The following is a 17,213-nucleotide window of genomic DNA, read 5'->3' on the forward strand; positions in this document are numbered from 1 at the left end:
CACAGTCCTCTTTAACCCGTCAGATAACTGGAGAACCATGGAAATTTTTATGCAGCAAGTTATCGGATTACTCTTCATTTTAGAGATTACTTTTTTGATGTGGCATAAAAGAAGGAAGTTGCTGGAGAACTGTAGCACTTTACACCCTGCATCCCACATGTAATTAAAAAATATATATTTGGAATCCGAAAAAAAATATCAATTCACCTCTCTGTGCCTGCCTGTTTTCCCTTTTGATAAATGGGGCTAATAGTGTCTGGCTTATAAAGTTGTTGGGGAAAATTAGATGAGCCCATTCATGTAAGACTGTTAATAAGGGCTCAATGCTATTACTGTTATTAAGGGTTTGAAATTATCTAAGGAAAGCATTTAACATAAGGAAAAGGTAAGGGGTGGATGATTCTGCAAAGGATGCGGGGAATGAGACAGGGAGAAAGAATGGTCCAAGTGCTTGGTGGAGGCCTGAGAGAGAAGAGCTTTCTAAGACCCTAAAGAAAGGATTTCCAAGGAGGAGAGGGAAGTCAATATAAAAAGTACTGCAGGGAAGGTTTAGTGAGTGATGACCGAGGTGAGCGTATTGGGTTTGGCCAGTAGGAGATCACTGGTGGGTGAGGAGGGGACATTTATGAAGACGGGCCTGGTGAAGGTTGGATCAACTGCTAATCCACCCACTGAGCAAAGATTCCATGACTCGGAGACAGGAGCCTATGGGTTTTACTGAGAACCTAGATTTATATCCATATATAAATGTAAACTCAGCGTGAGGGAGATTATCTTGAAGAATCCAAGGTAGCAAAGAGGGTGTGCAGGAGTCAGGGTTCTAGAATCCAGTTCTGCTGATACCTCCACCAGCTCCATTGCCTTAGACGAGCCTATTCTTTGGGGGCCCTGGTGCCCCCATCTGTAAAGAAGAAGTAAGTGGATTAGGTGATCTTCAGTGCCACTCTCAGTTCTGAATGCCCACGAGTTTCAACCACTCATCTTATTTCAGGTAATTATAAAGTGAATATTATTTCAAGATGGCAATGTCTCAAGCTGCATTCTTCACCTACTAACAACTGTAATGGGTCCTAATGAGGTCATACATTCTGAAGTAGAATTAGTATCGGTAGAATTAGATTAGCATGGGTTCAATAGTATATTGTTCCCAAAGGAAGAAATTGCTCCCTGGACATCACACTCCTGTATATATTAGATACTTGTTATTTTGTAGGTCCTTGTTTACTTACTAAAGGTATTTCTATAGCCATATCGTCATTCATGTATTCACTCAACTTTGAACAACTTCTGTGTGCCAGACACACCTTTAAGTGCAAGATACAGAGATGAGAGGACCCAACTTATCCCAGGCAAGTTGTGAGGACAAATATCAGAACATATAAACGGCAATTCTGTGTGAAAGCACAGCAGGAGTTCTGTCTGGAGAAAGGACTGATGTGTTCTTTCAGGTTTAATACAACATAGACAGACCTTCTTCTTTCACAAATTCTTTGGCTTTCCATGAACATATTTCTGGTGTGCATCTGTTATTCTTGAAATTCCCTTTAACTTGCTTACCTCAGTAACCAAATGGAGCTTTTGAAAAGCATAAGGCTAAAAGATAAAATCTGTTAATTTTTATATAATGTAGTATGATTGGCATCATATTTATATGAAGAAATAAAAAGTTACGTGTTTTTGCCCTTTATGTTTATTTACTCGTATCACCTACAGTTAATAATTCTGATATGGCTTTCAGTTTATTAGAAATCACTTTATTGTATGACATCCCCAAACTTTATGAATATAGGTGAATACTGGAAAGATTTTTATGTATATGCTTGAATATAATGTTCAATTTATAGGCAAATCCAAATGACCTTTTTAAAAAGCCTGCACAGTAAACACTTTCCAAAGAAAGTACATTTCTGTGAGGATTTTGTAGATAATGAAATGAAAGCTAGTGGTGTTTTGTTTCTGAAGACATCTCTGACATTTCAGTAAACAACACACTTTTAAGAAATGAAAGCTCTCTGCAGTCACAGAGGTGCGTTTCAGAATTGCTTATTGCCAACATTTAAAAAATAAACACCACCGGCATTCAAGTCCCTCTGTTCTAAATTGCAGCACCTTATGAAATATGCCCAGAGGATTATCTGATGTCTATGGTGTGGAAAAGGACCCCAGCAGGAGACTTGGCCTTCAATCAATGCCCACTGAATGCCACAGGTAATGTAGGCTGACCCTCCAAAGTTGACCACACACTAATAACAACATGCTGTGTTCCTCACCATGCTTTGTCCTATGTCCAAAAATAAATCTGTCCAATAAGCAGTTAATAAAACAATTTTAGTAAAGGGCTTCCTAAGTGGAGCCAATGAAGAGACCTGGAAAATCTTGATGATGCAGTGGTTTCTCAGTGTGACTAATATGCATTGTAAAAATAATCAAAGTAACAATTTCACATGCATGTTTGTTAAAAGCGCGAAAATGTACGAACCCAGGTTTTCAGCCTGCCTCCCAGTTCTGTGTCACCTCCCAGCCTCCCTGTCATAAAGCTCTCTGTTTTTGTGACTCGCAGGCACCGCTAGCAGACGCTGCTCGCTCAGTCTTCACGGAGTGGCCTTCTGGGAACAGCCGAGCTTTGCAAGATGCATATCAAATGAGTACAGACACTTGCAGCATTCAGTAGGTGCAAAAGCCAGCTTTAGTACTTGCTCTGTTTATTTTTTGCTAATGATCGCTGTGTGAGAATTTAATCTTCTGCTATACAATCAAATCAGTAAAATCTCTGAAAAAAAAATGCCTGAAGGAAAAAAGTCTGTGCTAGAAAGCTAATTTTTATGTCAGTGCTAAACTGTTTTGTTCCTAGGGTTTGGGTTTTTATGGATCCTGCTTGGATCCTGCTATTTAAATGAATGGATTCCTTGTCCAATGAGGGAAAGGCGTGAATAAAATCTGCTACTCAGGCTTATCTATAAGAGTTAAACTATGTATTATGATTGGCACAAATCTGTGTTACATAGTACATAAGACTTATTTCAAAATACCGTACATTTTAAAATTAAATTCTTTAGTACTTTAGTGGATGGGAAATGATAAAGCTGTGTCATGTAGGTATCAAATTTCTCACTGCATTTTGACATTAAGACACCAAAAAAAAAAAAAAAAAAAGACAGCGTTATTGTATCAGAGAAAATTAGCTGTTTGCAAAAGATTATATGGGACAAATTTTCAAAAATAGCCCCTCTTCTCCCACACATCATTGAATTATTCACAGAGTATGCTGTATGAATATTTTGAGCACAGTTAAGTGTCACTTGGTATTTTACGAGTGCAAGTCATTGTCATTTTCGGAGACTGTTGTCATTCATCCTGACAGTCCAAAGAGCTTCCTGCGTGAACAAACATCGCGGGGCTCAGAGCAAAATACGAGCCGGAGCCGCTGGAGAGGCCAACGTTGGCAGGGACGCTGTTCAGTTAAGAGCCTTGAAGTTTTGTTGTGCTTATGTTTTCTTTCCATCTTCTTACAGTTGCTCACAAATAAGCCTTATTCTTAAAAAAAAAAATCCTAAAGAACATTCTTGTTTGTGGATGGAGAAGTAGCTTGTACAATAAGAACGCTTCTTAGTGAAGTAAATGTATTTGATTATCAGAAAAACAAAAAGCACATTTTAAAAACATCTGAAAACCAAATGCTGTCTAATATGCTTACTGACCAAATCAGTCAGTAAACTGATGATTATTTGGCTACACAGACCCTTATTTCTATTGTTGTGTGTATGTACATTCATATATATACATACATGTTATTGTATATATATATATATATATATACATAAATACTGATTACACACAAATACATATGTTTAATAATATATATTTACGTGCATATCAGTATTTGGTGATATTTGGCTTCACTGAGTCTTATTTCTGTCAAAATTGAAATATTTCAGAATTAAGTATATATATATATATATATAGAACCAAGACTTTCTTATGAATTTAATTTTTAATGAATTTTATTTTCCCCTAATTTTAGACATTCGACTCTGTTTACTTAATCTTAATAATATGCATATTTAGTTCTTGTTTATTCATGGTAATAAATATGAGAATAATTGCATGGATTAAGTAAACCATAGGTCAATTCTTACAAATTTGTTAAGCATGAATAATATCACTTGTTAGCAGAAAATTTTTCCTTCCTAAATTCAGTGTTTTGCACAGTAGTGTTTAAATGAGTCTGCGTTCTGCGAGTACAGGTCATCTGATAATGGAGAGAAACAGAAACGCTCAGTGAAACAGGAGAGATGGTCTCGGATTGTGAGTCGCATAGAAATCACGCAGTCAGTGCTAGGATAGCCGATGTGTCCTTGCCCGTGCTGACTTGCAGACAGAAATCAAGTGCGTGATTTTGTAGAAAAAGGAGCAGCCTCAGGGCATTCAGCTTCCACAGAGGACCAAGCACTCAGCTGGGCACTTTCACAAATTAACTTCAGTCCCCACCACAACCTGTAAGTGGGCATCCCTGCCCCAGGTTGAAGCTCTGCTGGGGAGCAGTCCAGTTACCTGCGGCAAGGGTGAAATCTGCATCCCAGGTACAACTGTTCCAAAACGTAACCTCCTTTCTGGAGGCCTTACTCCCTCCTGAGCCTTTGATTTGAAATCCTCTGCCCTAGATTCTGGTGCTGGGGACACCTTCTTCTGGTGGTGTGTCCTTCGGAAAAGTCATGTGATCTCACTCAAGTCTTGGCTTGCTATTTGCAACTGAAATCGGTAGCCTCATCTTAGCATCTCTGGAGGTTTTGAGGAAAAGTAGATGAGATACCGTATGTGAGATGTTTGCAAAGCAAAGAGGTTTGTAACTCTGAGGTATTAATATCTACAGGTAAAGAAAATGGGTTGTGTTAAAAATTATCTCCATAAGAGTCAAATTTTAGAACTCAACAAGTTATTAACTTGAACTCTTCATGTGGAAAAATACAGATAGATATAGAAGAATGGATAGATAGGTAGGTAGGCAGGTGGATAATTGAATGGATGGATGGATGGATGGATGGATAGGATTGATGTCACATGTATTTTTTTTTTTAAATCAAGTGAGGTTTTTAAAAAATAAATTTGTTTATTTATTTATTTATTTTGGCTGTGTTGGGTCTTCATTGTTGGGTCTTCATTGCTGCGTGCAGGCTTTCTCTAGTTGCGGTGAACGGGGGCTACTCTTCACTGAGGTGTGTGGGCTTCTCCTTGCGGTGACTTCTCTTATTGTGGAGCACAGGCTCTAGGGCCTGCAGGCTTCAGTAGTTGTGGCATGTGGGCTCAGCAGTCGTGACTCACAGGCTCTAGAGCGCAGGCTCAGTAGTTGTGGAGCACTGGCTTAGTTGCTCCGCGGCATGTGAGATCTTCCCAGACCAGGGCTCGAACCCGTGTCCCCTGCATTGGCAGGTGATTCTTAACCACTGCACCACCAGGGAAGTCCCAAATGTCACATGTATTTTTGCTCATGAATTCTGTTTATATACACATATAGAAATATATACATACTTATACATCCATACATACATGCCTCTAGTACTTGCCTAGGGACCATGGTCTTCTCTTTTACAAGTTCAGAGAAGTATAGGACTAATTTATGCCTTAAAGAATGGTTATCTAGTACATCGAGCTCATCATGTGTACTCTGAAAAGTCAGTTGGAGGTGGAAATTAAATCCCCGTCCTTGCATGCTTGTACTCTTGTGGCTTTACATACTTTGCCTGAGTAACAAAGCTAGGTAGTGCTTACGATGTAGAGTAGTTCTGTCTCCCACAAATTCTTAAATTACCTTGAAGACTGCCTCTTCTCTAGTAGAGTTTGTCATTTCACAATTTAATATTCTATTTTCTTTGGGGGATTCCATTTCTTGCCACTCTATATTCACAAAACTCATTAAATGTTAATTGTCACCCACTGCAGATAATTATTTAAAATAAGTAGATCTGTGTTTTCCACATAGATTACAATATATGTACATACCCACATAGATTACAATATTTTGTATGCCCATTTTATAAAATTATATGAAGACTAAGTTTGAAATGACATTTTATCATCAACAAACATTAGTTGAGTGTGTCCTATGAACTCTCATACTTATAAACCAATTGAGATAGACAGAAAGGTGTCATTAATCAGTTTAATATATAAAATCACTAATCTGTCATATTGAACATTTATTGAATTCCTTGAGGACAGAAACCATTTCTTTTAATCTTCATTTCTCTAGTGCCCAGCACAATGCTAAGCATATTCTAGATATTCCATAGATGCTTGTGTAAAGAATGACTCTGCCACTTTTCGTATCAGGAGGGGGATGCTGGCAGCTGGAGAGTTCTAAGAAGGTTAGGTACCAGACTTAATGTTCGTGAATTTTAACCACATGAAATTAATAAGTATTATCCCTCACGTGCAATTTTCCTAACCCAAAAATATCAAGAAATGTGGAGTGATTTATGACGTTACTTCATGAACTTACTTGGCCATTGAAGAAGAATTTCAGTAAGCTAAAATTCATGAAGTCTCTTGGAAACTTTGTAAGATACAAAATTAAACACTATGATCCAACTGCTGTTTATAAAAAAAAAAAGTCACAAATAAATGCACACAGTTTAAAAAAGTGAGGCTAGAGGAATAAAGTGATTAATGTAGTGGGATTCTTGGAGATTTCATGTGTTTTTTCCATATGTTAATATTTCATTTCATATTCTGGGATATTTTTTGAATTTTGTACCAAGCAAGGTAGAAATAATTTCTGAACCTATGGAGAAATAGGCACAGAGTTCAGGCACATTAAGAATAGTGTCTCTTTTACTTATAAAAATATTTGGAGAAAATGGGTGAATATTGTGGACCAAGGGGGCCAGTCCCACCCCTCCCCAAATTAAACAAACAGACTGCTTTGTCTCTGGTGCACCTGGACAATCAGGGTACCTCTCTCTCTCTCTCTTCCCCCCCCCCCACCCTGTCCTCTCTCTCACTCATTCTCTCCCTCTCTCTCTCTCTCTTTTATTCACATACAAATACATGCCTACACACACACACCGGAAGTGACAGATGACATAGAACTAGCAGAACGGATGCCCTCTGCAGGTAGACAGTTTCAGAACAAGGTCACAGATATTCCCCTAGCAGAAGTCCCTCCACATGGAAATTTGAAGAATTGGTATAAATGTTTCCTTTGAGGTCACTGTCCTTTATAACCTCTGTTTCTATTTTTGAAGACGTCATTTAACAAATGAATAGATACAGAAGTTGGAGCAATGATCTGTCTAGTCATGGAAAGGTTGATTTTGTGGGAAGGGATGTCAAGGAGCTTGAATTGTGGTTTAAGGACTTGTTTCTCCAGTTTTCCTCTACTTTTATGAGTGTTAATTAGAGAGAGAGAGAGAACGATAGAGAGAGATGGGGTGGAAGGTTAGGGTGAGTGAGAGAGAGACAGAGACAGAGAGAGGCTGGGGTGGAGAATGCACTTGCTGCTCCTTGCAGGGCCCAGCGGGAGGGCAGGTGACAATCAAAGGATTGGAGGTACACCACAGAGTGAGTGAATCACTCAGCTTATTACACACAATAAGCACTCAACACAGAGTTGTGAAAATAGAAGAGGGAGTAACAAACCCTTCCTGGAAAAGTCCAGGAAGGAGGCAGTGATCTCTGGTCTGGCAACAGGTCTTGGACAAGCGTGAGTGGGGAGTTGCCATCCACTCCAATGGGAACGGCTCTCAGCTGCGTGGTGTCGGGTCCTCCAGGGAAGAGTCTTCACGTCACTCAGCTTAGTGGTCTCTTTTTAAGGAGTAACAGTTATCCCAGGAAAGGGGGTCTTGACTTTACTCATTCTCCCTCTGTTCCAGTGAAGTACATCGCCCATCAACGTTCTTGTCTAAAGTAACACTCTTAGTTTATCTCTCCAAAACACTCATAGTTCTACAGGGGATGTTTCAAAACAACTAGCGTGGAAGTTCATACTGGCCACTGTGACTCATTTTGAGCTATTCATCGTGTCTTAAGGTAGCTTGAATCCTGTAGGGTTCACACTAGTTGAGTAGGAATCATAATACCAAAGAAATCACATCATAGCATATGCTTTATATTAACCCATATTCCCTACCTTCCAGGTGAATTTTGCTCCATTGCAACAAAACTTCTCACACATCACACTTTGTTGGCCACCACCTCGTTGCACAAATGCCAAACACATTGCCTAAAAGAGGCTAATACATTTGATGACTGCAGCTTATTTAGAGGAAAGGAAGAAAACAATGGCCACCATAGTTTTGTTTACACCAAATATATTTTGAGCCAGAAAAGTGGACAAGTCTTACTGTTTTTTAATGAGTAATTGCAACACAAAGAACTGAGTGCTATGGTCCAGCCAACCAGGGGAACTAGCAGATGATTTTAATATTTGAATATTCATCACTTAAGTAAAGGTAAGTGAGCCTGAGAGAACAAGAGTTATTTGTTCTGCCCATTTTTTGCAGTATAATGTGAGTGTTTATTAGGAGAGAGAGAGAGAGAGAGAACAGTAGAACGTTGGAACACAGCAAGTGAGAGGGAAATCGGGAAGAAGAAACTAGATCAGTAGATTTTTAATCCTGGCTGAACATAATAACCGTGTGGGAGTTCTTTAAAAAATACCAATTTGGGAAGTTCACCCAAGGCCAGTTAAGTGGAGTTGTTACTAGCCTATAGTGCACATTCAATAAATGTGAACTATTATTGTTATTAATTACAACATTAATTTGGCATTCATATACATGTATTTCTACTTACTTGGCCCTCTCATGGAAGAATGTGGACATCCTCCTTTTAAGTACTCAAGGCACAGCACGTGGCTGCCTTCTTATTTCTGTTGCCAAGTTTCAGGTTTGTCAGAGTCCTCACTCCCAGAGCTCAAATAATTTTTGCAGAATCCAACAATGCCAAGGAAACGTTGAAAAACATTACTTCCTTTAAAATGGACAGAAGGCTCTTAATTTATTCAAGGCCACGTGTTAAGGTTTTGGCGTGTGAGTTCAACTTCACAGTCCCAAAGTTTCCAACGTGAGGTCCTGAATAAAATGACGAGCTTACTGAGTGTTCATATAGCTCACATTATTGAATGCTATCTACCCTGAAGGAGCTGATTGAAAAAAAATTTGGAAGGAAGATGTTAATTAAATCTTGATATTTTAAGCAATTCATATGTCAAAGTTTACAATGTATTTCAAGGACAAGATAGAGAATATTTTAGACTTTATATTCCATATGGTGTCTGTTCTAAATACTCAACTCTGGTGTTGTAACACAAGAGGAACTATAGACAATTAGTGAACATGGCTGTGTTCCCATAAAACTTTTACAAAAACAGGCAATGGGCTGAATTTGGCCCACGGGCTGTAGTTCACTAACTCCTGGTCTATAGTATACATTTTATTTTAAGTTGGTTTCTTTTTTTTAACATTTCAACTCTATTAGAATTCTCCATCAGAGAATGGACAAATTTTATTTTGTTCTTCTCTTCTCTGTTTTCTTGAACATTTTAACCAGTCATTTAAAATTTCTTTTCAAGAAAATCTAAGATGGATAATCTGTGAAGGGCTTGTTTTGTTTTCTTTCATCAGTCACATCATCTGACATATGTAGTAAATTTTTTAAAATAAATTTATTTATTTATTTTTGGCTGTGTTGGGTCTTTGTTGCTGCACGCGGGCTTTCTCTAGTTGCGGCGAGCAGGGGCTACTCTTCGTTGCGGTGCGCAGGATTCACATTGCAGTGGATTCTCTTGTGGAGCACGGGCTCTAGGTGTGTGGGCTGCAGTAGTTGTGGCATGCAGGCTCAGTAGTTGTGGTTCGCGGACTCTAGAGCACAGGCTTATTAGTTGTGGTGTATGGGCTTAGCTGCTCTGCGGCATGTGGGATCTTCCCGGACCAGGGCTCGAACCTGTGACTGCTGCATTGGCAGGCAGATTCTTAACCACTGCTCCACCAGGGAAGCCCTAGTAATTTTTAATTAAATCTCAGTCATTGTGTAAAACAAATGTAGGATTTTGGGACAGTGTTGATATCCACCAAAAAGCCTTCCCACTTTTCAGACATAATGAGGAGCAGAAACTTTAAAGCAGCCAAGGATTCACCTGGGTCAAGATGTTTTGCAGTTTTCATCAGACTACCACATCCCCTTAGTCTCCCTTTCTCCACCGTGTGTCTTATACGCTTTGGATAGAGAACTCATGTGTGCCCATCCTATCAGCCCTGAGAAACTGTAGAAGATTCAGCTCTGCCCTTCAGAGGGTCCAGGCTTTCTGCCCAGGCAACTTCAAATACATCAAATGTCTTGAGTGGGAGACAGCTGGTTACTTAAAGCTGGACTCCTCCCTCACTAGGCGTTTGTTTCTAAATGCCTACTTACAAGGGTGGAGAAAACTGCACTCTGCTTTTTACAAGTGTTTATCCTAACTCTTCAGCTTCCTACACATTCCAAAAATCCAGCAAATGTCTCATGGAGAAATATCCCAGTAAGATATTTAGGGACCCTACAATTTCCATTATAGTTCTTCAGCCCTGAGCAACCAAAGAACATTAGTTTCTCTTTCTACCCTAGAAGTCCTCTGCCTTAGCCACACCTTCCCCTCACTTTTTGCCAAAATTTAGCAAACATTCCTAAGGGGAAAAAAAACAACTGGCTGAAATTGTTTGCCTATCTCAGAAAGGATCTCTTCTTTCTGGAAACTTAGTTCATCTCATCCGTAGCTCACTGAAGCTCTAAAGAATATGATTTTCGTAATTTATATGTTTTTTTCTAGTTGTAGTGGCAAACACATGGGCCTTACAGGAATTACTACACTTTACTAAACTGATAAATTTTCACTGTATTATAAAATATAAAAAAATCTTTAGGCACATATGACAGTGTTTCCCAGGGAATTTTAAGGGAGTCTATTACAAAGCTGTATAATGAAATACTTCTAAAATTATACTTTATTTCCTCTTTTTTAAAAATGCACAGCATATTACTGATTATATCTATAAATCCCAGAAGATTTTTAAGCTTCTCCCTTATTATGGATTTATTGTGTCTTGGTGAAGAAATGTTAGAATTAGTTTTAGGCATTGAAATCCACTGACTTGAAACTTATTCATGGGATGATTTAATGGAATATACTTGTACAGATAATTATGTTTAGGCTAATGCCAAAGGAAAAATATTATAAAGCAAAGTGTACTCTATTATTTAATCATTCATCCATCCATTCAACTACCCATTGGTTATTCTACAAATATCTGCTGGGCTTTAACTAGGTGCAACACAGTGTAAGGACCCAAGGATGCAACTTGAATATGACACACACAACAAATACAAAATAAAGTAGACAGGAAAAGAGACAAAATAATTCCAAACTGTGATATGTTGGAGGAGCTTAACAAAGTGCCAACATAGGGAATAAAGTTTGGGGACTACTTTACATAAGAAAGTCAGTGAGATATCGAAGAGGAAATGACATTATAAGAGTGGCCTGAAAGATGAGATAGATGTAGACATGCAAAGAGTGGAGAGAATGAGTTTTTCAGGGCATGAGTGTACATTCTACTGGGGAGAATAGCGTGTGAGAAAACCATGAGGTGTTTAAACCATGAGGTGTTTAATCATGAGGTGATCCAGTGGTCAGAGGTATTGAGCAAGAAGAGAGTGTCATGAGATGTAGTTGGAGAACTAGGTAGGGAAAATATTATTCTGTGCCTTAAAGACCTTTGCTAAGAGTTTGGATTTTATTCTAAGGGGAATGGGAAGCCATTGACAGTAAGGAGTGATATGATTCAATATAATGAAAGAGGGTCAGAGGGCTGTTCTATAGGGAATAGACTGTAGGGGGCAGGATGGGAAGCTGTGGAGCACACTGCAGAATCCAGAGGAGAGATGATGGAACCCTTTATTAAGGTTGAGCGAGAACATGCGGCTGATGTGATATTATTTTCTGAAGTGAGAAGGCAAGACGATGAAGATTAACTTGAAGCAGGTGGCTTAGGGGTTGCCAAAGGTTGCATGGTATAAAAGTGTGACATAAAGAACTTAGAGTAGAACTAGCCAGTGTAGATGTGACTTGTCTCCAGGAAAGTTGAGCTACTTGGATGCAGGTGCAGAGAATGCATTTGGTAGAGCCAAGATGTTTTCTGAAGACCAAAAGTAGAAGCAGCACCTGGGAGCTTGTTAGAAATATAGAACCTGTCCCAGACCTGCACTTTGAAAAGTAACATTTGTGATTCATATACATATTACAATTTAAGAAGTACTGTGGTAGAGTTTCTCTAGGGTTGAAGTTTTGCTGAATGAATGCAAAGAATTTAAATGAGTGCTGGCCAGTTCCGTACCATTGAAAGGCATAGTATGTTAAATGATACCTAGTTTCTCTCTCCTAGCAAATGGGAGGATCGTGCTTCTTCACCCCTTGAAGTTCCAGCCAATTGTTTGTGTATGGAAGTTACCTTTCTTATTTCAGGCTTGGGAATGTCCTTGCCAGTGCAAAATCCTTCATACTCTGTCATCCCAAGCCCCTGAGTGAACATGAACTAGCATGAACCCAGCCTCCCTGACGACCTGGGTTGCATATGTAAAGTGAGTGAGAGATACATCTTTTGTTTTTAGGTACTGAGATTTGGGAATTGTTTGTTGTCACAGCATAACCTATCCCATTCTGACTGATGCGGTATCTCTAGAACTAGGAAACCAAGTAACAGAAACAGAATTGAAAAAGCCTCAGAGAAGGAGGGTTGCTTACTGCTCTGCCTCCCATTGGGCAGGTGCCTGAAAATTTGGGTCCTGATCTGGAACCACCATACTACTTTGAGCTCATGCATATGCTCTAGTGCTGTCCTCTGGGTCAGAATATTAATAATCATTCTAGATTTGTTTGGTGTTAAGAAAAGAAATTCCACCTACCTATGGCCTGTGCTTGGGAATTGTACTTTTTAATTTTGACTAGAAATTAAAGCTATTTCTAGTTTTTTTGCGGGGAGGTACGTTTACTGTGCTCTCATTCTTAGTTTGGAACTTTCCAGGTTTTACAAGGAAATATGCACAGTGTATACCTGGCTCAGTTTTCTTCATGACTCAGTTTATTCTCATAACAATACCTTGCAATCCTCAAATCCATGGCGTCTTCTCTCTCACTTCAGGAATTCCTGGGGCAAGAAATTGGGATACTCAATGCGCCTATGGCCAAATGCTTTTCATCCTGGGTCCTGGGCAATAATATATAATTTATGCAGGGGAATATTTAACTAAATCTCCCTATCACATTGTCTCTAGACAAGAATTGTCTTTTCATATTTGAAGTCCTAGCCCTAAGATGAATGTATGTTTTTTTTTAATATCAAATATAGGGAAAATTGAGAAGTATTCATGTACTAGAACAAAAGATATACTTTCTTTTTCATAAAGAATGATATCTGTCTTTCCTGGAGACACCAGATAAACCTGTAAATAACTTAAAACCATCATCTAGTGAGTGACTTTTGTCTTAGAAAATGACAGTTATTAACTGAAGCAAAAGATGTATATTTAGATCATTGCTTTATGAAAAGAAGTTTCTTGTATAATTATCTTTTAATTGAAGCCACTTAGAGCTGTGAGAACCTTTAATATACCTTACAGATGGACTGTAGGAGTTGAAGCTGAAAATAATATATGAATATACGATGTTCAAAGGGTGTCATTTGCACAGAGTGACTACGATAAAACTTTTTTTAGGATTCACACAATAGAGGCAACTGTGGCTGGCAGTGGGAGGCATAAAGTGAAAAAAGTAAGGTTATTTCAGAAACACACCTACTCTTTAAACCATGACCCTAACCACATCTCTCTATATAAAGAGCAAGGAGGCTTAATCCAGAAGTATAAAAAGCAACTATTTTTAGACTTCTTTTTTTTTTTTTTTTTTTTGCCTTTCACTGTTGATCTTGTCAACAGTATTAAATGTGAATGACACAGAAACTTTTAAAGCTTGTCCTTTGGAGAAAAAATGCTCACAGAGTACAACAATGTGAGCAGATATAATCACTGACAATTATAATTTTACAGGAAATATTAAAATTATAAATCTTTCTGAACTACTTCAGTGACTAAAATAAAAGAATTAAAAAAATAAAGCCCAAGGGAAACAGAAACCTTGATGTATCCATGGGGGCTTTTCTCTCCACTTAAATAAAGCTACCTACAAAATCTTTTATAGATATTGGTAAATGGCTTTCGGAACATTTCCGCATTGTGTTAAAAAATACCGACCACTACTCAAATAATTGACAGCACCTCAACAGCCTGGAAAGTTGCCCTTCAAGCCTCTTGATTTTTATATTCTTTCTACATATGAAAAAGATTTAGTGTCTCTTTAAAACAAACGTGGTTGAGGATGACTTCTAAATATTTAAACATTTTGATAGTTTCTAACAACAGTGCTGTATAAAACTTGAGTTAAGTGTGTGGTGTTAAGAGCATGGACCCTGGAATCCAACTGCCTGAGCTCAAATCTTGGTACAATTTAGGAGCTAGGCAATCCTGGGGAACTCATGTCACCACACTGTGTCTCTACATCTTCATCTGTTAAATGTGGATAATTATGGCACCTCCAATGGTCGTTTTAAAACTCAGATGAGATAATTCACGTAAAAAATAGTCCCATGCTTGCCATAAAATAGGCATTTAATAAATGCTATATTTTGTTGTAATTGTCATTATTTTTTAAAAGGTAGCAATTCTGTAACTATAACTGTAGAAATTTAAAATTTCTGAAATCATTTGCCTATTTATATTAATTGGATATCAGTTAAAAGGCAATTCTGTCAGGGAATGTAAATGTTCTCTAATTATTACATACTTCTTTGTTTTGAATAATTGTGGACAGCTATGTTTTTACCTTGTTGACTGTTGAGGATTATAGTTACAGAAGGAAAAAGAAAATTCTTCTGTGGTTTCAGTTTAATTTAACAAGCACTTTGAGAAGATACCTCTGTGTGTCAGACAATGTGCTGGATATTACAGGGTAAACAAATTGAAAAAAGAAACTACAGGCCCTTTAGGAGTTTATGGTCTAATAGAATGGATAAGATAAGAACACAAACACTATAATAATATAAGATAGAGCAAGATTACTTATATGAGGTTTGAAAGTAGAGATCATATCATGATTGCAGTTATCTGAAAAGAATTCAGGAAGGAGAAAAGAAAACAATTTAACAAAAGGATTTGTGGAAAGCATTTAAAGTTATAGAAGTGCATAAGTCAGGAAGTAAGAACAAGATCCATGGGCTTTCTTTGGGAAATGGTGAGTAGTTCATTCTGGCTGGTATTAGGGACCTGCAGCAGGAGAGGAACAGTGGGATGGACCAAGCTAGTACTTCACAGATCATACTGAGGTTCTGCATAAACTACAGCAAGAATATATTTTCAAATAGTATGTTATAGCTGAGCTCAAAAGAAAGACAGAGAAATACTTAGACAGAGAAATACATCAGAAATGAGGGGAAAAAAGTGAAAACCAGAGTGATAGGGGAAAGCTGATGCTTCAGCAGCCTGGGAGAGTTTCAGATTATATGTGAGTCCTAGGTACTGGATGCTGAGATTCTAAAACTGTCTTGCGTTTGCTGACAAGAGCCCTTTCCACACAAGTCGTGATACTATACCTAGCTCCCTGCAACAAGCTGGCACTATCTTGATTGCTCTGGCTTCATGGGCAAGAAAAACTCTGTAGGTCTAGGATATGTCGAAGAAATTTAAATTTATACAAGGTTTTGGGAGGAAGAGGAAAGAAATGACCTCTCAGAAACTGAAACTCTTAGCTGAACCATAAACAGAAGGAATTAACATGGAAATTAATGTAAAATGATCCAGTATCATTGAACTGCCTGAGGCCCTCATCCTCAGAGAAACACACTCAAAGCTAGTCTTTAAGAACTCTTTCACAGAACAACAACATGCGGGTCCCAAAGGATAAACACACCTTAATGAATATGAGTTGGCAATAATTACAAATATCATGAGGGAGAATTATCAAACGCAAGAATCAAGAAAATTAGCAATGCAAGAAGTAGAAATATTAGAAAATATGAAAGAAATTATAACATTTGTTTAAAATAATTTGAGCGATAAAAGAAAGAACAGAAAGCACAGTTAAGAAATGAAAGACTGTGAAAAAGATGAACTAGAACTTCTATAAGTGGAAAATATCGTCATTGAAATTAATGAACAGAATAAAGAGCCAATTAGACACAATTGAAGAAGGAATTAGTGATCAGAAGTTAGGTTGGGAAAAAGATCACTCAGAAGCCAGAATAGATAAAGAAATGAAAATCATAAAAGAGAACTTAGAAAATGAAGAGTAAAAAGAGAAAGGTTAGTATATAGTTAATAGAAATGTATATAATATAATGGAAATGTATTCCAGAAAGAGACTACATAGAGATTGTAGGAGAAGCAACATTCTATGAGTTAGTGCTTAAGAATTTTCCAGAGTGAAGACAGATAATATATTCAGATTAAAAAGAATCATGAATAAATACATGAAAATCCACATAAACTTAATCCTCATTGTACTAAAAACACAAAGAAAAACACTAAAAGCTACCACAAAGAAAAGACTGGTAATTTACAGAATATCAGCTGTCTACTTTGCAACAATAGAGGCACTAAGTCATATTATGAAAATGCAAAGGGAAAAATAAACACTCCCATGAAAAAGATCAACTGAAAGTGAGCATAACTTTAAAAAAAGTAAGTCAAAGACTGAAAGAGTTACCATTCACAGAACCTTACTAAAACAACTACTAAAAGGTTAGAAGAAAGGAAACTATGCTCGGAAAGAAGAAGAGAATGTAAGAAGCAGTGGTTGAAAAGCAATAGTGAATAAATAGATTGGATTAAAATTATTACAACTGACCAAGCTGAGGTGTCGGCACAGCCATTTCTCACTAGGCACTCTGATCTGAAGTGCAGGGTGCGAGGCCTCTGCATGAAGCACCCTGTGAACAAGTGAAATTAAATGAAGCACAAAGGAAAAGAAAAAAAAAGCAAGCTGCAAACCCTCTGAAAATATGCTTCTGCACCTCTAGCTCTTGCAGAGGTTGGCATCATCAGTGGAGTCTACTATTGCAGGGGGACCGTCAAGATGGTGGAGGAGTAAGATGTCGAGATCACCTTCCTTCCCACAGATACATCAAAAATACATC

At 37.9% G+C, this 17,213-nt stretch overlaps 1 protein-coding gene across 1 annotated transcript in view; it reads left to right on the forward strand.

The window, feature by feature from the left end:
* The window catches only part of ADGRB3 (adhesion G protein-coupled receptor B3), a 784,426-nt gene that overhangs the window by 345,921 nt on the left and 421,292 nt on the right, over positions 1–17,213 (forward strand). Inside the window, exons 7-8 of the mRNA XM_068550879.1 lie at positions 2,107–2,208; positions 2,561–2,667. Coding sequence (XP_068406980.1) covers positions 2,107–2,208; positions 2,561–2,667 — 209 coding nt within the window. The remainder of the gene's footprint in view (positions 1–2,106; positions 2,209–2,560; positions 2,668–17,213) is intronic.

The sequence above is a fragment of the Eschrichtius robustus genome, chromosome 9, assembly GCF_028021215.1.
Source record: "Eschrichtius robustus isolate mEscRob2 chromosome 9, mEscRob2.pri, whole genome shotgun sequence".
Lineage (NCBI taxonomy): Eukaryota > Metazoa > Chordata > Mammalia > Artiodactyla > Eschrichtiidae > Eschrichtius > Eschrichtius robustus.